General features: G+C 49.5%; 1 protein-coding gene and 1 pseudogene across 3 annotated transcripts; one reads left to right on the forward strand and one right to left on the reverse strand.

Moving 5' to 3' along the window:
• Positions 1 to 7,676: 7,676 nt before the first annotated feature.
• On the reverse strand, positions 7,677 to 9,959 carry RAMP2 (receptor activity modifying protein 2). 3 transcript variants are annotated; one of them, XM_019028589.3, is made up of 4 exons: positions 9,721 to 9,959; positions 8,820 to 8,885; positions 8,255 to 8,363; positions 7,677 to 8,121 (listed from the first exon to the last, which is right to left on the reverse strand). In XM_019028589.3, exons 1-4 carry the CDS (start codon positions 9,938 to 9,940, stop codon positions 7,866 to 7,868), a joined length of 651 nt encoding a protein of 216 aa, XP_018884134.1. In that variant the 5' UTR covers positions 9,941 to 9,959; the 3' UTR covers positions 7,677 to 7,865. The 3 variants fall into 3 exon arrangements, with proteins under 3 accessions (XP_018884134.1, XP_055244048.1, XP_004041680.1); XM_055388073.1 differs by having other exon boundaries at positions 9,658 to 9,959; XM_004041632.4 differs by lacking the exon at positions 9,721 to 9,959 and adding an exon at positions 9,375 to 9,604.
• A 153-nt stretch (positions 9,960 to 10,112) lies between these two features.
• Positions 10,113 to 17,322, forward strand: LOC129533754 (non-histone chromosomal protein HMG-17-like; annotated as a pseudogene).
• Positions 17,323 to 19,461: the final 2,139 nt, after the last annotated feature.

Genomic DNA, 19,461 nt, shown 5'->3' on the forward strand with positions numbered 1-19,461 from the left:
GGCTGAGACAGGAGGATTGTTTGACCCCAGGAGTTTGAGGCTGCAGTGTGGTATGATCGCACCACTGCACTCCAGCCTGGATGACAGAGCAAGACCCTTTCTCTTAAAGAAAAAAAAAAAGTACAGGCTGGGCGTGGTGGCTCACACTTGTAATCCCAGCACTTTGGGAAGCTGAGGCGGGCGGATCACTTGAGATCAGGAGTTGGAGAGCAGCCTGGGCAACATGGTGAAACCCTGTCTTTACTAAAAATACAAAAATTAGCTGGATGTGTTGGTGCACATGCCTGTAATCCCAGCTATACAGGAGGCTGAGGCACAAGAATTGCTTAAACCCAAAAGGTAGAAGTTGCAGTGCCTAGATCACACCACTGCACTCCAGCGTGGGAGACAGAACGAGACTCTGTATCAAATAAATAAATAAATAAATAAGTACAAACCTTGACCTTGTCATCATCTGATCTCAATTTTCTGTCTGATTTCCAACCTTTCCCTCACCCAAATCCTTCATGTGCACAGTTCCTGTGACCTTAGTCTCTGGGTAAAAGAAAAAAAAAGGCCAGCTGCAGTGGCTCACGCCTGTAATCTCAGCACTGTGGGAGGCCGAGGTGGGCGGATCACTTGAGGTCAGGAGTTCAAGACCAGCCTGGCCAACATGGTGAAACCTCGTCTCTACAAAAGATACAAAAAATTAGCCAGGCATGGTGGTGCACGCCTGTAATCCCAGCTACTCGGGAGGCTCAGGCTGGAGAATTGCTGGAACACGGGAGGCTGAGGTTGCAGGGAGCTTAATCGCACCACTGCACTCCAGCCTGGGTGACAGAGCGAGACTCCGTCTCAAAAAAACAAAAAGAAATTTAAAAAAATAAGTAAAAACACTGTGCACTGTACTTAGTCCACAGAATGACCAACAAATATTTGTTAAATGGATGAATGAATGAACCATTCAGTTGATAATACCTTCTCAAAGCTCACTATTTCCTTTGACTTTATGGCACTCCTTTTTTTTGAGATTGAGTTTTGCTCTCGTTGCCCAGGCTGGAGTGCAATGACAAGATCTCGGCTCACTGCAACCTCCGCCTCCTGGGTTCAAGCAATTTTCCTGCCTCAACCTCCCAAGTAGCTGGGATTACAGGCATGCTCCATCACACCCAGCTAATTTTATATTTTTAGTAGAGACGGGGTTTCTCCATGTTGGTCAGGCTGGTCTCAAACTCCCAATCTCAGGTGATCCGCCTGCCTTGGCCACCCAAAGTGCTGGGATTACAGGCGTGAGCCACCGGCCCAGCCTTTTTTTTTTTTTTTTGAGGTGGAGTCTCGCTCTTTCGCCCAGGCTGGAGTGCAGTGGTGTGATCTTGGCTCACTGCAACCTCTGCCTCCCGGGTTCAAGCAATTCTCCCTGTCGCAGCCTCTTGAGTAGCTGAGATTACAGGCACCGCACCACGCCTGGCTAATTTTTGTATTTTTTAGTAGAGACGGGGTATCACCATGTTGGCCAGGCTGGTCTCGAACTCCTGACCTCAGGTGATCCGCCTGCCTCGGCCTCCCAAAGTGCTGGGATTACAGACGTGAGCCACCATGGCTGGCCTTTGACACTCCTTTATTCTTGTTCTGCTATTACATCTCTGATCTTCCCTCTGTCCCTCTTATTTATTTATTTATTTTTGAGATGGAGACTTGCTCTGTCGCCCAGGCTGGAGTGCAGTGGCATGATCTTGGCTCACTGCAACCTCCACCTCCCGGATTCAAGTGATTCTCCTGCCTCAGCCTCTCCATTAGCTCTCCAGACTACAGGCGCCTGCCACCACGCCCGGCTAATTTTTTGAATTTTTAGTAGAGACGGGGTTTCACCGTGTTAGCCAGGATGGTCTCAGTCTCCTGACCTCGTGATCCGCCTGCCTTGACCTCTTAAAGTGCTGAGATTACAGGCGTGACCCCACCACGCCCAGCCTATTTATTTGTTTTTTTGAGACAGGGTCTTACTCTGTTGCCCAGGCTGGAGAGTGCAGTGGTGTGATCTTGGTTCACTGTAGCCCGACCTCCCAGGCTCAAGCGATCTTCCCATCTCAGCCTTTTGAGTAGCTGGGACTACAGGCATGCACCACCACACCCGGCTAACTTTCAAAATTTTTGTAGAGAGGGGTTTTTGCCATGTTGCCCAGGCTGGTCTCGAACTCCTAAACTCAATCAATCCTCCTGCCTCAGCCTCCTAGTGCTGGGATTATAGGCATAAACCACTGCACCCAGCCCTTTTCTCATTCTTTAAGTGTGATGTTTCCTAAGAGTGTAACTCAGCCTTCTTTTTTTTTTTTGAGACGAAGTCTTGCTCTGTCGCCCAGGTTGGAGTGCAGTGGCATGATCTTGGCTCACTGCAACCTCTGCCTCCCAGGTTCAAGCAATTCTCCTGCCTCAGCCTCTCTAGAAACTGGGATTATAGGCGCACACCACCATGCCTGGCTAATTTTTGTATTTGTGGTAGAGACAGGGTTTCATCATGTTGGCCAGGCTGGTCTTGAACTCCTGACCTCAGGTAATCTGTGCATGCCTTGGCTTCCCAAAGTGCTGAGATTACAGGCATGAGCCACTGCTCCCGGCCAGCCTTCCTCTTTTCAATGAACCATTCTGTCTTAGATTTCTCATTCATCTAATGGCTTTACAGCGCACTTCTGTGCAGGAGACTCCCACACCTATATTTCCAGACCCAACCTCTTTCCACTCCCATCCCCCCATTTCTAACTCTCTGTGGAACATAACAGCTTGTTCCACTGTTACCTTATAATTGTACATTCTTTTCTTCAAGACAGTTCTTCCTCCTCAATGGCTCTTTTCTATTATTACTGCCATAATTGTCCTAGTAACTCAAGTCCAAAGCCTGAGTCACCCCTAACCTCTCCTCTCCCTCAGCCCTGGCCTCTCCCTCCTGTTTTATCCAAGTCCTGCTAATTTCCTTCCTAGGGGAGAGAGTAGAAAGGGAGGTGAATTAGGAAATTATTGCAATAATCTAGGCTTGAGAAAATGAGGACATGGAGCAAAGGAGTGTTGAATGGGGAAGTGGACAATATGCCCTGAAGATATTTTGAGTTTTCACCTGAAATAAAGGTTTGCTTTATTTCCATGAATGCATCTGTCTTCCCCAAAGATATATCTACTCCCTTCGTGGCATGTATTTGCCTTCATGCATTTCATGAATATACATCAAGGGTCTGTTGGTATTTTTTTTATTTTTTTTAGAGACAGGGTTGCCGGTGGTGGAGTGCAGTGGCCCAATCATACCTCACCATAACCTTGAATCCCTGATCCTCCCCACTCAGCCTCCCAAGTAGCTGGAACTACAGACATGTGCCACTACATCCAGCTGAGTTCTTATTTGTTTGTTTGTTTGTTTGTTTGTTTTTGAGACCGAGTCTCACTCTGTTGCCCAGGCTGGAGTGCAGTGGCACGATCTTGGCTCATTGCAACCTCCGCCTCCCAGGTTCAAGTGATTCTCCTGCCTCAGCCTCCTGAGTAGCTGCGACTACAGGTGCATGCCACCATACCCAGCTTTTTTTTTTTTTTTAGACTGGGTCTCACTCTGTCACCAGGTTGGAGTGCAGTGGCACAACTGCAACCTCTGCCTCCTGGGTTCAAGCGATTCTCCTGCCTCAGCCTCCTGTGTAGCTGGGACTACAGGCGCGTGCCACCACACCCGGCTAATTTTTTGTATTTTTAGTACAGATGGGGTTTCACCATGTTAGCCAGGATGGTCTCAATCCCCTTACCTCGTGGATCCACCCGCCTCGGCCTCCCAAAGTAGTGCTGGGATTACAGGTGTGAGCCACTGTGCCAGCCTTTTTTTTTTTTTTTTTTGAGACAGAGTTTCGCTCTGTTGCCCAGGCTGGAGTGTAATGTCGCGTTCTCAGCTCACTGCAGCCTCTGCCTCCCAGGTTCAAGCGATTCTCCTGCCTTAGCCTCCGGAGTAGCTGAGATTACAGGCATGCACCACAACGCCCAGCTAGTTTTTGTATTTTTAGTAGATATAGGGTTTCACCATGTTGGCCAGGCTGTTCTCGAACCCCTGAGCTTAGGTGATCTGCCCATCTCAGCCTCCCGAAGTACTGGGATTACAGGTGTGAGCCACCGCATCTGGCCTAATTTTTGTATTTTCAGTAGAGATGGAGTTTCGGGCTGGGCACAGTGGCACACGCCTGTAATCCCAGCATTTTGAGAGGCCGAGGCAGGTGGATCACCTAAGCTCAGGAGTTCGAGACCAGCCTGGTCAACTCAACATGGTGAAATCCCGTCTCTACTCCAAATATAACAATTAGCTGGGCATGGTGGCACATGCCTGTAGTGCTAGCGACTTGGGAGGCTGAGTCACAGGAATCGCTTGAACCAGGGAGGCAGAGGTTGCGGTGAGCCAAAATTGCACCACTGTACTTTGGCCTGAGTGACAGAGCAATGCTGTGTCTCAAAAAAAAAAAAAAAAAAAGAGATGGTGTTTCGCCATGTTGGTCTCAAATTCCTGACCTCAAGTGATCCACCCACCTCAGCCTCCCAAAGTGCTGGGATTACAGGCATGAGCCACCTCGCCCTGCCTGTGTTTTTTTTTTTTTTTTTGTAGAGACATGGTCTCACTATGCTACCCTGACTAGTCTTGAACTCCTGGCCTCAGGTGATCCTCCCACCTCAGTCTCCCAAAGCACTGGGATTACAGGTATGAGCCACCACATCTGGCCTCTCCCTCCCGTTTTTAATCCTATCCTCTGCTTTATAATTATTTTCCATTACCCCATTCAACACGCCTTTGCCCAATGTCCTCATTTTCTCAGGTCTGGATTATTGCAATAATTTCCTAATTCACCTCCCTTTCTACTCTCTCCCCTAGAAGAACGTACTCCAGCTATGGCCTAGTCATCTACCAACTCTGCAGTCACCCTCCTGTGATCACACCCCTTGTGATCTTCTCAGCCAGATGTGATCCCTTTTTCCCTCACACTCAGATAACATTTGGTGTGTATCCCTAGCATGATTCTCATTACACTTTTGTTTTGGTTTGTTAATTTGTACACGTCAACTTTCTCACTAGATGAAAGCCACTGAGGGCAGAAAACCAGACTCGATCTAACCTATCTTTCCAACATAATATACCACACGGTGTATTTTTTGTTTTGTTTTGTTTTGTTTTTGAGACGGAGTCTCACTGTCACCCAGGCTGGAGTGCAGTGGCGTGATCTTGGCTCACTGCAACGTCTGCCACCCAGGTTCAAGCAATTCTCCTGCCTCAGCCTCCTGAGTAGCTGGGATTACAGGCGCCTGTCACCGCAACTGGCTAAGTTTTGTATTTTTAGTAGAGATGGGGTTTCACTGTCTTGGTCAGGCTGGTCTTGAACTCCTGACCTTGTGATCTACCCGCCTCAGCCTCCCAAAGTGCTGGGAGTGCCTGAGCCACTGTGCCCGGCACACACAGTGTTTTATACCAGCAGGTCCTTGATGTATATTAATAAAATGCATGAAGGCAAATACATGCTACAAAGGGAGTAGATATACCTTTAGGGAAGACAGATGCATTCATGGAAATAAAGCAAACCTATATTTCAGGTGAAAACTCAAAATATATATACTTTTTTTTGAGACAGAATCTCGCTCTGTCGCCCAGGCTGGAGTGCAATGGAGCGATCTTGGCGCACTGCAACCTCTGCCTCCCAGGTTCAAGCAATTCTCCTATCTCAGCCTCCTAAGTAGCGGGACTACAAACACACGCCCCAACGCCTGGCTAATTTTTGTATTTTTAATAGAGACGGGTTTCACCATATTGGTTAGGCTGGTCTCGAATTCCTGACTTCAGGTGATCCACCAGCCTTGGCATCCCAAAGTGCTGGGATTACAGGTGTCAGCCACCGTGCCCGGTCAGAAAACTCAAAATATTTTTAGGGAACATATGTGTGCCTAGAAAAACAGATGCGCCCTGAGAGATGTGTGTCTCAGAGAATGAATAGGCATGTACCAGGAATCATACAAGCATATATGGAAAAGGCAGGATACCCCAAGAAATGGACATGCATGTACTCAAGAAGGCAGATATTTCAACAAGAAGGAAAGTCCCTAAAGAGGCTCAGGGTGCCACAAGGAGTAAACAGATGTATCCATGGAGAATAAAGTTGTTTTGTAGATGTTTTTGGAGACGTGGCAGTTGTGTCCGATGGAGAGTTGAAGGTGTAGGTTACCTGGTAAGAAATGGGCCTCACTATCCAGGGAACATATAGGTGTGTTCATATACAGTAATGGTGACTTGTAGAGAGGGGCTGGGTATGATCCTAGAAAGTAGGAAGGTATCTGAAGAGAGTGTTGTTTGTCTCAGGAAGCTGATAGAGGGGTCCACCTAAGAACTAGTGGTTGTGCAGGCACAGCAGGCTCATGCTTGTAATCCCAGCACTTTGGGAGACTGACTGGGGATGAGCACTTGAGGCCAGGAGTTCAAGACTAGCCTGGGCAACACGGTGAGATCCCATCTGTATAAAAAAACTTAAAAAAAAAATTAGGCTGGGTGTGGTGGCTCGTGCCTGTAATCCCAGCACTTTGGGAGGCCAAGGTGGGTGGATCATGAGGTCAGGAGATCGAGATCATCCTGGATAACACGGTGAAACCCTGTCTCTACCAAAAATACAAAAAATTAGCCGGGCGTGGTGGCGAGCACCTGTAGTCCCAGCTACTCTGGAGGCTGAGGCAGGAGAATGGCGTGAACCAGGAGGCAGAGCTTGCAGTTAGCCGAGAGCGTGCCACTGCCCTCCAGCCTGGGTGACGGAGCAAGACTCCATCTCAAAAAAAAAAAAAAAAAAAAAATTAGCTGGGCATGGTGGCTCACGCCTGTGGTCCCAGCTACTTGGAAGTCTGAGATGGGAGGATCCTTGAGCCCAGGAGGTCGAGGCTGCAGTGAGCCATGTTTGTGCCACTGAACTCCAGCCTGGGTGACAGAATGAGACCTTGTTTCAACAAACAAACAAACAAACAAACAAACAAGGAACTAGTGATTGCTGTAGAGATGGCGGTATTCTGACCCCAGGGTCCAGTGCTCCTCAGCCTTGAGCTTCTTCCAGATCAGATACGTCTTCTGGTTGCTGGCTTTAGTGGACACCAGGGGGCAGTGTGTTGCTAGGCTGCAGGCCACACCCAGTCCAGGACAATGTAGGATGAGGGCAAGGGACATGGAGAGGGGTGGTGAACCTAGTAAAGGAAGCCCCCACTGCTTTCTCCCTCAATTGTGAGGGCCTTAGGAATGGATTCCTGTTGCTCAGTCAGGGTTCCTCTTCCCAGGCCCTGTGAGTAAACTGAGGCATGAAGAAGAGGAATAGTCAGGGCTCCTGGGCAGCCTCCTGCTCCTCTTGCAGGAGTCACAAGCAGAGATTCCTCCCTTGCCCCTTCCCCCACACCTCCCCAGTTGCAGGCCCCCAGCTGCTGTCCAGACCGGAAGGGAGTCTCTTCCTGCTTGTTTCCTGGAGCCGAGTTTGGATATGAGCAGGAAAGGCCCGCCTGGGAGGAAAGAATATAGGGGTGTGACCTTCATGGAGGCAGGGAGCAGGGGGGCAGGTGAAACGAACAGAACAATGGGCCATCCAGATTTTTCCAGTTCTACTACCCAGGGCTGAGGGCCTGTGGGAGTGGCAGGGAAGGACACAGGTTCCACTGAAATGGGGAGAAGGACATTGTACAAAAAAAAAGTTTTATTTTGAAGATTACAGAACTTGTGCCATGACCCCACCCGGCTTCCATTCCCAGCAATCCAGGGATCTGTGGTGGGGATGAGAGTGAGAAAAGGGAGTAGGAGGGGAGGAGGGAGGCCTGGTGGGGGTGGGGAAGTGGAGTAACATGGTTGTTGAGAAGCTCGTGGCCCCCTAGGCCTGGGCCTCACTGTCTTTACTCCTCCATACTACAAGAGTGATGAGGAAGGGGATGAGGCAGATGGGGGCTATGATCATGGCCAGGAGTACATCCTCTGGGGGGTCGGAGAAGGTGGGCTGCACCAGGGAGCAGTTGGCAAAGTGGATCTGGTGAGTCTCAAAGATGATCCTCTCTGCCAAGGGATTGGGGAAGCCCAGGTCAAACAACTCTGCAAACTGCTCCAGGCAATCTCGCAGGGTGCTATAAGGCCTAGGGGCAGAAGAGGACTTGAGTGAGAGAGGGGGTGGACCTAGGGAGGAGAGTGCCCCACTCTCACTCAGGGTCTACCTGCAATGAGCAGGTCCACCCCCTGGCCTGAGCCACCCTCCATCACTGCCCCTACCTGCTAATCATGGCCCAGTCACACCAATCCTTTTCGATAGAATCCATTTGATCCTTATAATGATTCCAGCAAAATTGGACAGCTGTCTCATAGTTCTTCACCGTCCCCCCTGTAGGTACAGATGCTACACAATGACCACACCCCTACCCCTCCCTACAAACCCTCCTGCCCAGGTGCTTGCAAGGTGAACTGCCTGTCTTCAAACGTGGGAAACCTTCAGAAAGTTTCCCTAGCAAAACATTCTGGCTGAGGACAGAGTCCCAGCTCAGGAATCCTATAACGACTTCCATGTGCTAAGCACTTTCCATCCCAGCCTGATAAGAACTTCCACGTACACCTTTTCCTGGGGTCTTCTCGCCCACTTGTGAGGTGGGCAGCTCAGAGCCGTGCAGGGGCTTTGTGGGAGGACAGGGAGAAAGACCACGAGGAACCCCAAAAAAGAACAGAGGGGAGTGTAGTGCGGCATCAGCTGGGGGTGGGCAGGCCTCGTGGGAAAGGAACCCTCCCCACTGAACTTGCTCTCGTCCTTGCCCTCGGCCACCCTTCCAACACCCTGGGTACCCACCTTCTGACCCCGGTGTGCCTGTGGTGGGAAGAGGCTGAGCCAGGGCCTCGTGGGGATTCAGGACAGCTGTGGGAAGAAACGGGAGAGGAGGGTAACATAGCGGTGACCCCGGCAGTGGAGCCTGCAAGGGGGGTTGGGGGACTGAGACCCTCCGAAAATAGGCTACCTTGGAAGAAAAGGAGGAATAATCTAGCCCCCACGGACGCCTCAGTGCCGGGGAGGGAGGGGCTGGCACCAGCTGCTTGTCACTCACACCCAGGCCCAAAGCCCCCTCATCTCTGGCCAGCTTCCGTCCTCCCAAGCCCTCTCCGAGGGGCCGGGGCCAGCACCCCAGCTTTCCCTGGGTGGGAAGCAGCTCATGCTGCGCCCGCCCCGAGGTGGGGTCAGGGACCGTCCGAGGGCCAGTGCTGCTCGGTACGTCGGTCCTAACCCGCACCCCAGGGCCCGTTCCGGCCTCGGCCATCCAGCCCCTCTCCCCTCTCCCCTTTCCCCTCTCCCCTCTCCCCTCCGGGGCCTCTCGCGCCTCCCGCCCGGGCCTCGGGGCGCCGCGCTCACCGCCCAGCAGGAGGAGGAAGCGGAGCGCTGCCGGCCGCCCGACTCGGGTCCTAGGGAGACGCGGGCCGCCGGCGCGCTCCACCCGGAGCGAGGCCATCGTGCAGCAAGGAGGCGAGGAGCGGCGGCGGCGCTGAGCCGGGCGCGGGTGTGGGGGCGCCTATATCCCCAGCCCAAGCTGCAGGAAGCCGCGCCGCTTCCTCGGAGGGGCTGGGACGGCGGCGGCCACGTGGGGGGCGGGGGCGACGCCCGGGGCCCGCGGCTGGAGGGGGAGTCGCTGCCTCACCCGCGCCTGGCGCCCGCGGCTCCCTCCGCCTCGCCGGCGTTGGCCCACCCTCTCGTAGCTCACCCCGCGAGGCTGGACAGCTCCCGGAACCCCGGAACCGGGATCTATTTCGGGGGCTCGGCTGCGTGGCGCCCAGGACTCTCCAGGGTCTCCCAGGATCGCTGTCCGGATTCGAGTCGCCCCCTCTCTCTTTCGGGTCTGGAGGGGTCAGCAAGCTGCTTTCCCAGACCTGGAGAAGAGGGAGGGGGCTGGGAGCTCCAGCGGCCTCTCGACGCCGCTGCATCTAAGGGGCTGTCCTGGGTTGTGGGGGAAGGGGCGCCTGGAGCTGAGCCAGGCAGCTCAGGGTTCCTTATCCTATCCCTAGGAATACCAGCTGATGTCAGCCCGCCAGCCAAAACCAGGGAGGAGAAGCGGGAGCCGGCCCTCTGGAGTCGGGAGAAGGTCTGGGGAGTGGGGTAGAGGGGAAAGCAAAGTCCAAATACCTTCCCTTCAGACACCTCCTGGGGCCTAGACCCCACAAGCCTGTTGTGGGGAGGGCAAAATACGATGACTACGTTCCCAGGAAGAAGGTGCCACAGCTCTTCAGGACCACGGTTGGGAGAAAGAAGGGAGGGGTTTTAGAACCTTCAGTGTGCGACTTCATGTGCCAGGTGAGTGTATCACCATTTTACAGACCGAGAAGCTAAAGCTCAGGGCCAACAGCCCGGGATTTGAATTCAGAAGCTCTGGGTTCTAATTCTGTCTTCCTACTCCCCAGCTATAGAGCCTTGAATGACACGTTTACCTTCAGGACTTCTCATGTGAAATAGGGACATTCCCCTCCTCACTGTATGATGGCAGCTGTGAAAGGGCACTGCACTCGCTAAATGCTAGTTTCCTTTCCTCTTTTCCTAAGTGACTTATCTAAGGTCACACTGTTAAGGAAGCAGCAAGGCTGAGCCTGGGCCTCCGGGGGCCCTGACTTCAGCCACACCACAGCTGCGTCTTGTGTCCTGGGCCAGAGGTTCATTAGTCTGAAGCAGCTGAGGAGCCCAGGAGCTGGTTTGGCCATGACGTTCAAGTCCCAGACACAGCTGTCAGCACCAAACTTTCCTAAATTACTCCCAGACACTGACCCTTGGACTCAGCTGCTGCTGTTGTCCCAGTTTACTGATTCCTGCCCACCACAAATTATCTGTCCTGATCTCTCCTGAAGTCTTCATCTCAGGATCTCAAGCTCTTGGATCATGGGCACGGATAACCTGTTGTCCTCCTCTATGGTCAAGAGGCTGCTTTTGCAAGGAATCCAGTGGGAGAGAGTCAATGCCCTGCTTGACGTGAACTCCAGAGTCCTCCTGGTAAGGATCATTTCTACAATGATGCAGAAAAGAGCCATGCAGTCTCTGAGACATTTCAGGCTGGGACCAAATCTAGTCCTTCCTGCCTGCCTAGGATTGCTCCTTTCAAGAAGGAAGCATGGGAGATTTCTGAGTGATAAGATGGGAGGAAGGAGCAAGGAGGTGCAGAAAGCAAAACAAGCCATTTTCACTGGGTTGGGGCCAGAAGCACATGAGCCCACTATGGGTTAGGACTGGGGTTGGGGTCAAGATTAAAAGGGACAAAAGCAAATGTTAGATTTAAAATAGAGCCTGGGCAACATAGTGAAACCCTGTCTCTACAAAAAAAAAAAAAAAAAAAACTACAAAAAAATTTAAAAAACATTAGCCTGACATAGTGGTGTGCACCTGTAGTCCCAGCTACTCGGGAGGCTGAGGCAGGAGGATCACTTGAGCCCCAGAGGTGGAGGCTGCAGAGAGCTGTGATTGTGCCCTATCTCAAAAAAAAAAAAAAGGACAATATGGCATAATGATAATGGATAATCATAACGGATAAAAGAAAAAAAAACTGATGAGGATTCTGAAGGTAGGTTCTGCCTCTGTCTTACTGCAAGTAACTTGAGCAGGTTATTTCACATCTCTGGAGCTCAGGATTTTCATATGTAAAATGGCCTTAAGATCAAAAAAGAAAATATAGGTAACTTGGTAGGAAGTTCCTATTTTATTTTTATCTTACTTTACTTTTTAGGAACAGGGGCTCACTCTGTTGCCCACATTGGAGTGCAGTGGAAGAATCATGGCATGCTGCAGTCTTGAGCTTCTAGGCTCAAGAGATCGTCCTGGTTCAGTCTCCCAAGTAGCTAGGACAGCAGGCATATTTTTTGTAGATATGGGGTCTTGCTTTTTTTGCCGAGGCTGGTCTTGAACTCCTGGCTTCAAGCAATCTTCCTGCATCAGTCTCTTAAAGTGTTGGGATTCCAGGCATGAACCACTGCACCTGGCCCTCGGGAAGTTTTATTTTTAGCCTAGGGTTGGGGTTAAGTTTGCATCATGATGTTGAGACCTCCAAAGGAGAACTTATTGTAGTCATTCCTGAGCTCAGCTGTCCAAACTGTCTAATTGGAGAATCTGGGAATTTTCTCTCGTTTTGATTTTCCTCTTCCACTTTTCCATGCCAGTTGGATGTTTGAATGTTTTTATTGACCTCTGAGAGCATCCGGGTAACTGAGGGTTTACTTTGGGGGTCTTTGGAGATGAATAGGGACAGGAGACCTCACCTTTCTTTTCCATGTAGCCATAGGAGATAGTCCCACGATCTGATGATCTGTAGCAATGGGTAGAGGAAGGGCCGTATTAGGAACAGAAGCTAGTTTCGTCATGGGAAGTCCCCTGTTTTCCACTCCTGAGGGCCCTCACATTCCCTTTCTAAGCCCCTTTCTGCTTTTGCTATTAAAAAATACAGTTTTTAAATCGCAAGTAATATGTAAGTATATACTTGTTGCAAAATATTTAACCCAGAAAACTTTGTATCCCCACTCATATCTCATTTCCCACATATTCTGGATTTTTTTAAAGAAAAGCATAAATGGGATTTGATACTCCTATTATTCAGTGACTTTTTTTTTTCTTGAGATGGAGTCTCACTCTGTTGCCCAGGCTGGAGTGCAGTGGCGCCATCTTGGCTCACTGCAACCTCCGCTTCCCAGGTTCAGGTGATTCTCCTGCCTCAGCCTCCTGAGCAGCTGGGATTACATGTGTACGTCACCACATCCAGCTAATTTTTGTATTTTAGTAGAGACAGGGTTTCACCAGGTTGGCCAGACTTGTCTTGAACTCCTGACCTCAAGGGATCCACCTGCCTTGGCCTCCCAAAATGCTGGGATTACAGGTGTGAGCCACTGTGCCTGGCCTCAGTGTCTTTTAAAAAATGTGATACTATTGCTGGGTATGCAGCTCATGCCTGTAATCCCAGTTACTCGGGAGCCTGAAGCAGGAACTTGAGCCCAGGAATTGGAGACTAACCTGGGTGATATAGCGAGACTCTGTCTAAAATAATAATAATGATAATAAAGAAGCCAGGCACAGTGCCTCACACCTGTAAACCCAACACTTCGGAAGACCAAGGCAGGAGGATCACTTGAAGTCAGGAGTTCAAGATCAGCCTGGGCAACATGGCAAGACCCTGTCTCTACAAAAAATAAAAATAAATTAGCCAGGCTTGGTGGCACATGCCTGTAGTCCCAGCTACACAGCAGGCTGAAACAGGAGGATCCCTTGAGCCCAGAATTTTAAGGCTGCAGTGAGCCATGATCATGCCACTGCATTCCAGCATGGGCTACAGAGTGAGACCTTGTCTCCAAATAGAAAAAGAAGAAAGGAAGGGAAGGGGAAGGGGAAGGGGAAAAAGGAAGGAAAGGAAGGAACACTTAGTAGCATGTCTTGGATATCTTTCCATGATACTACATATGTATGTATGCCTCTTTCTTTTTAACTGTACGTAGTATTGCCTTTAGTCTTTTTTTTTCCTTATGTCCAGTGAAATCTAGGGGGTTTTCTTTGTTTGTTTTTTATTTATTTATTTTTGAGACCGAGTCTTGCTCTGTTGCCCAGGCTGGAGTGCAGTGGTGTGATCTTAGCTCACTGCAACCTCTGCCTCCCAGGTTCAAGCAATTCTCCTGCCTTAGCCTCCCAGTAGCTGGGATTACAGATGCCCCCTACAAGGCCCAGCTAATTTTTGTATTTTTACTAGAGACAGGGTTTCACCATGTTGGCCAGGCTTGTCTCAAACTTCTGACCTTAAGTGATCTGCCCACCTTGGCCTCCCAAAATTCTGGAATTACAGGTGTGAGCCACCGGGCCTGGCCTGGAAATCTAGTTTGTTTGTTTTTTGTGGTTGTTTGTTTGTTTTTGAGATGGAGTTTCGCTCTTGTTGCCCATGCTGGAGTGCAATGGTGCTATCTCGACTCACTGCAACCTCCGTCTCCTGGGTTCAAGCGATTCTCCTGCCTCAGCCTCCCGAGTAGCTGGGACTACAGGCACCCACCACCACGCCCAGCTAATTTTTATATTTTTAGTAGAGACAAGATTTCACCATGTTGGTCAGGCTGGTCTCGAACTCCTGACCTCAGGTGATCCACCTGCCTCGGCCTCCAAAGTGCTGGGATTACAGGCGTGAGCTACCGCGCCCGGCCATACATCTAGTTTTTACATTTCTTACACATTTCCTTATTCCTCTGCCCGCCCACCCCCCCCCCCCCCCCCCCCCCCCGCCCCACCACCTAGGGCTTGGAAAGAGAGGGATCTGGTTCTTGTCCAGCTGAACATTGTCCTGAGACTTCTGGCCCCAATGTAGGTTAATTCCTCATGAGCAGGGATCCTACTACCATCCTACTGCCACTTCCTTTCTTGTTACAGGCCAAGGGTCATCCTGCCTGGAGCAGGGCAAGAGGTGACTTGACCCTTAGGAAGAGTGGCATCTCTAATCTTCAACTTCCACCACCACCACACACACAAATGCAGAGCCACCCAGGAGGAAGTAAAAAGTGCTAGGGCCTTCTACACCTTGAAATTATATGTGGAGTATCCTGCAATAAGCATCTCTATGATGCACAGTCATTCACACCTGCTGGTCTCTCCCCCAGCTGTCTGCAAAATGAAGAGCAGAGCACAAGAGAACATGTGAGAAAGAGGCAGGGTCGGGGAAGCCAGAAGTCCTGGCTGGCAGGGGCTGATCCTTCCTAACTAGAGAGAGGAGACATACTTCTTGAGAGGGCAGGGAGATAGCAGGGAGAACTAGAGGAGCTATAGCCAGGGAGCCGGCTAAGGGAGGGAACACAAAGGAGTGGAGACACAACTACTCCATCTCTCCCCAGCCTCCTCATCTCCAGAATGATGGCACACCTGGGAGGGGCCTGACAACCTTTCAGGGGGAAAAATGGTCACTGGGCCTGGTGCGGTGGCTCATGCCTGTCATCCCAGCACTTTGGGAGGCCGAGGTGGGTGGATAACCTGAGGTCAGGAGTTCGAGACCAGCCAGAACAACATGGTGAAACCCCATCTCTACTAAAAATACAAAAATTTGCTGAGTGTGGTGGTGCCTGCCTGTAATCCAGCTACTTAGGAGGCTGAGGCAGGAAAATCGCTTGAACCCGAAAGGCAGAGCTTGCAGTGTGCCGAGATTATGCCACTGCACTCCAGCCTGGGCAACAAGAGTGAAACTCTGTCTGAGGGAAAAAAAAAAAAAGCCATTGGAGAAGACGGGGTCCTTCCAGAGAAGCTGATCAAGTCATATTACTCATCAACTGCTGGGGACCTAACAGTCACTACCATTTATTGAACACTTACTATGGGCTGCATAATGTGCCTACTGACGCATGTGCTGAAAGCTTTGCATGTATGTCTTAAAGCCACACCACTATAACATCAGAATTATCTTCTCCATGTGTGAAATGGGGAAACAGGAGGAGAAAGTTTACAATCCCAGAGCTAGTAATTGGCAGAGCCAGGATTTAAACCCAGGATATCTTGATGCTAAAGTTCATGTCTTAACCATTATGATTTATCACCTCCTCTCACTGCAGATCAGAATACCAATTTCTTACTGGGTCTGGAAAGGAGGAGAGAAGGATAGAGAGTTTCTTCTAGGACCAAATTGATTCTCCACAAATAGGAAGATCCCCAGACTGTGTGCACACACCCTCCTCCTCCTTCCTTCTCCAACCCTGGCTGGACCATGACATCACATGGTGGAGGCTGTTTTTTAAAAAGAACTCAGGCCAGATTTACAAGAATGATGCTCAGGCAGCGTGACTGTCAAGGACCGTGGCCAAGTGACCCATAGCACACACCCAGCAGTGCTGAGAACATAGCTAGTCCCTTAGCACCTGGGGCTGACTCATGGTTGCTGTAGGACCCAATGCCAGATGCCAGGATTGCTTTCTCCCTCCATTCATTAGGACTGTCCTATGAAACCCTCCCCAGGAACCCTTCTACCCCATCCTGGCATGCCAGGAGCCTGGATACTGCATAACACAGGGTACTCATATTTGTTTACCAAGCCTTGAAGATGACAGGCAATATGTTGATATGCTCAATGCATCAAACAAATAGTTTTATTTAAAACTGAACTATTAAATTAAGTATCATAGCAACTCACTTTACAGACAAGGAAACTGAAGCTCAAAGGTTAAGTAAGGGCCAGGCATGGTGGCTCACTCCTGTAATCCCAGCAGTTTGGGAGGCTGAGGTGGGAGGAGGATTGCTTAAGCCCGGGAGTTTGAGACCAGCCTAGGCAATATAGGGAGACCCCATCTCTACAAAAAATTATCTGGGCCTGGTGGTGTGTGCCTGTAGTCCCAGCTACTTGAGAGGCTGAGGTGGGAGGATTGCTTGAGCCCAGAAGTTGAGGCTGCAGTGAGCCATGATCATGCCATTGTACTCCAGCCTGGGCAGCAAAGCAAAACCCTGTATTGAAAACAAACAAACAGGCCAGGCACGGTGGCTCACACCTGTAATCCCAACACTTTGGGAGGCCGAGGCAGGTGGATCACCTGAGGTCAGGAGTTGGAGACCAGCCTGGCCAACATGGTGAAACCCGCCTCTACTGAAAATACAAAAATTAGCAGGGCGTTGTGGCACATGCCAAGGTGGGCGGATCACCTGAGGTCAGGAGTTCGAGACCAGCCTGGCCAACATGGTGAAACCCCATCTCTACTAAACATACAAAAATTAGCTGGGCGTGGTGGTGGGCGCCTGTAGTCCCAGCTACTCAGGAGGCTGAGGCAGGAGAATCGCTTGAACCTGGGAGGTGGAGGTTGCAGTAAGCCAAGATAGTGCCACTGCACTCCAGCCTGGGCGACAGACAAAAAAAAAAAAAGAAGTTGGAGCAGTGTGAAGAAGAGGTGAGAACAACCCCTGGACTGATCAAAGCCCACGTGCCACTGCATCCCGCGTCCAGCACCTACATCCTGCCGCCGTCGCTGCCACCACCATGCCCAAGAGAAAGGCTAAAGGGGATGCTAAAGGAGACAAAGCCAAGGTGAAGGACGAACCATAGAGAAGATCCACAAGGTTGTCTGCTAAACCTGCTCCTCCAAAGCCACAGCCCAAGCCTAAAAAGGCCCCTGCAAAGAAGGGAGAGAAGATACCCAAAGGGAAAAAGGGAAAAGGTGATGTTGACAAGGAGGAGAATAACCCTGCAGAAAATGGAGATGCCAAAACAGACCAGGCACAGAAAGCTGAAGGTGCTGGAGTTGCCAAGTGAAGTGTGTGCATTTTTGATAACTGTGTACTTCTGGTGACTGTACAGTTTCAAATACTATTGTTTATCAAGTTTTATAAAAATGCAGAATTTTGTTTTACTTTTTTTTTTAAGCTATGTTGTTAACACACAGAACACTTCATTGTTGTTTTTTGGGGAAGGGGCATATGTCACTAGTAGAATGTCTCCAAAGCTGGATTGATGTGGGGAAAACACATTTCCCTTCCAGTTTTGAAAGATTTCCCCTTGGCTCCCAGGAGGAGGGATTCCCTGACTTTGACCCACATGGCCACCTTGGCACAAAAGCCTTGTGGTATGGAAAAACAAATTTGTTTTTATGTCCTCTTCTCCCTTTCCATCCTTCAGCATAGACTTAACTCCCTTAAGCCCAGACATCTGTTGGGACCTGACCTCTAGTCATTGGTTACCAGTGTGTCAGGCAATCTGGATTTTCCAGTGATGCCGCTGAGATGGCACCTGTCAAAAGAGTAGTGGTTCCATTTCTAGATTGTGGATATTTAGATAAATTCTGCCGTTTTCATTTCACTTCATGAAAGTCAGGTTCAGCCTGTGAAAAGTTGTTAAACAACATGCTAAATGTGAAATGTCAACCCTCACTCTAAACTTTCCCTGTTCAGAGCATCAGATGAAGACTTCAGTGGCTTTCTGATTTTTGGTAGTCCATTGAAGAAGGGAGTTTGAAAGTAGTTGTATACTGTTAACGATTGTCTGCCCATGTCCTGCCTGAAATGCCATGATTGTTTATGGAACGTATCTTTAATAAAGCTGGATACAGCCTGAAAAAAAAAGTCAACTTGCTACAGAGAATTGAATAGGAAAGAATGAGGAAGATTGGCTAGAAGGGCAACCTGACAGGGCCCCTCAGGGCACACAGGTCTTTCCCCACTCAGTACTGTCCCTCTCCTGATTATGCTTACTTTGTCTATAGACAGTACCTTTTCACATTCTTTCCTGCAAGACACATTAACACATTAGATGGACAATGAAAAAAAAATACATTATTTTCTAGATCATAAGCAAGGATCCAACATACGTTAAGCAAACATGACACTAGTAACACATGGGTGTTTAACACATGGGTGTGATGTCTGTAATGTGAGCATAAGTAATGTTACAAAAGGCAATATTTTCCTCATCTGTAAAATGGGGGTGATAATAATATCTGTAAGTTACAAGGTATAAAGCACTTAAAGCCAACTTGGCCCATAGTTAATACTACATTATTCTTATTACTGCCTTAGTGCTTAAGAGCACACACTTTGGAGTCAAGTAAACCTGGGTTTGCATCCCAGCTCCATCGCTTGTTTGGCTGTATCAGACTTTGTGCGACTGGGCGTGGTGGCTCACACCTGTAATCCCAGCACTTTGGGAGGCTGAGCCAGGCGGATTACCTGAGGTGAGGAGTTCAAGACCAGCCTGGCCAACGTGGTAAAACCCTGTCTCTACTAAAAATACAAAAAATTAGCCAGGTGCAGTGGCACACACCTGTAATCCCAGCTACTTGGGAGGCTGAGGCAGGAGAATTGCTTGAACCTGGGAGATGGAGGTTGCGGTGAGCCAAGATCGCACCACTACACTCCAGGTTTGGGCGACACAGCAAGACTTCGTCTAAAAAAAAAAGACTGTGCAAGTTACTTAACTCCTCTGAGCTTGTCATCTTATCTGCAAAATGGGATCACTAGCGTGTATCTCGCTGAGCGGTACAGATGAACTATGTAAAGCATTTGGCCCAATGCCTGGCACTGCTAAGCATGCAATAAATGGAAGTTACTATCATAATGTGTAACACATACAATTATGACAATTATATTTCCAGGATATTCTGGGATCTTTACAGTTTCATAATTTTGCTCTTTTTACTATACAACACTCCTTTTATTGAAACAAATACAGATTTTGGAGTCAGACAGACCTAGTCTGGATTTGAATTCCAGCTCTCCTTCTTACCAGCCTGGGGCCATGGAGAATGTTGTCCATTTCCCTGAGCCTCAGTGTTCTTCTCTGTAAAATGTGGATGATACCTGACTCCCAGGCATTTTGCCAGGATTACATGGGATTCCTACACAGTGCAATGTCTAGTGATAATATAAATGCTAAAAGCAACTTGTTAAATGTATAAATAAATGTGATTTATTTTTGCTCCTTTACATACAGTATCATGGATATAATTTGTAGATATGTGTACTGTGAATACAATGGCCACTTCTC

Source organism: Gorilla gorilla, chromosome 4 (assembly GCF_029281585.2).
Source record: "Gorilla gorilla gorilla isolate KB3781 chromosome 4, NHGRI_mGorGor1-v2.1_pri, whole genome shotgun sequence".
Lineage (NCBI taxonomy): Eukaryota > Metazoa > Chordata > Mammalia > Primates > Hominidae > Gorilla > Gorilla gorilla.

Excerpts from the sequence above, each read along its gene's own strand:
- RAMP2 (XM_055388073.1), bottom strand. The coding sequence starts at position 9,940 with ATGCAGCGGCGTCGAGAGGCCGCTGGAGCTCCCAGCCCCCTCCCTCTT. Across the intron at positions 8,886-9,657 it reads GCCGCGGGCGCCAGGCGCGG|CTGTCCTGAATCCCCACGAG; the intron begins GTGAGGCAGCGA and ends TTCTTCCCACAG. Across the intron at positions 8,364-8,819 it reads AGGCACACCGGGGTCAGAAG|GGGGGACGGTGAAGAACTAT; the intron begins GTGGGTACCCAG and ends CTGTACCTACAG.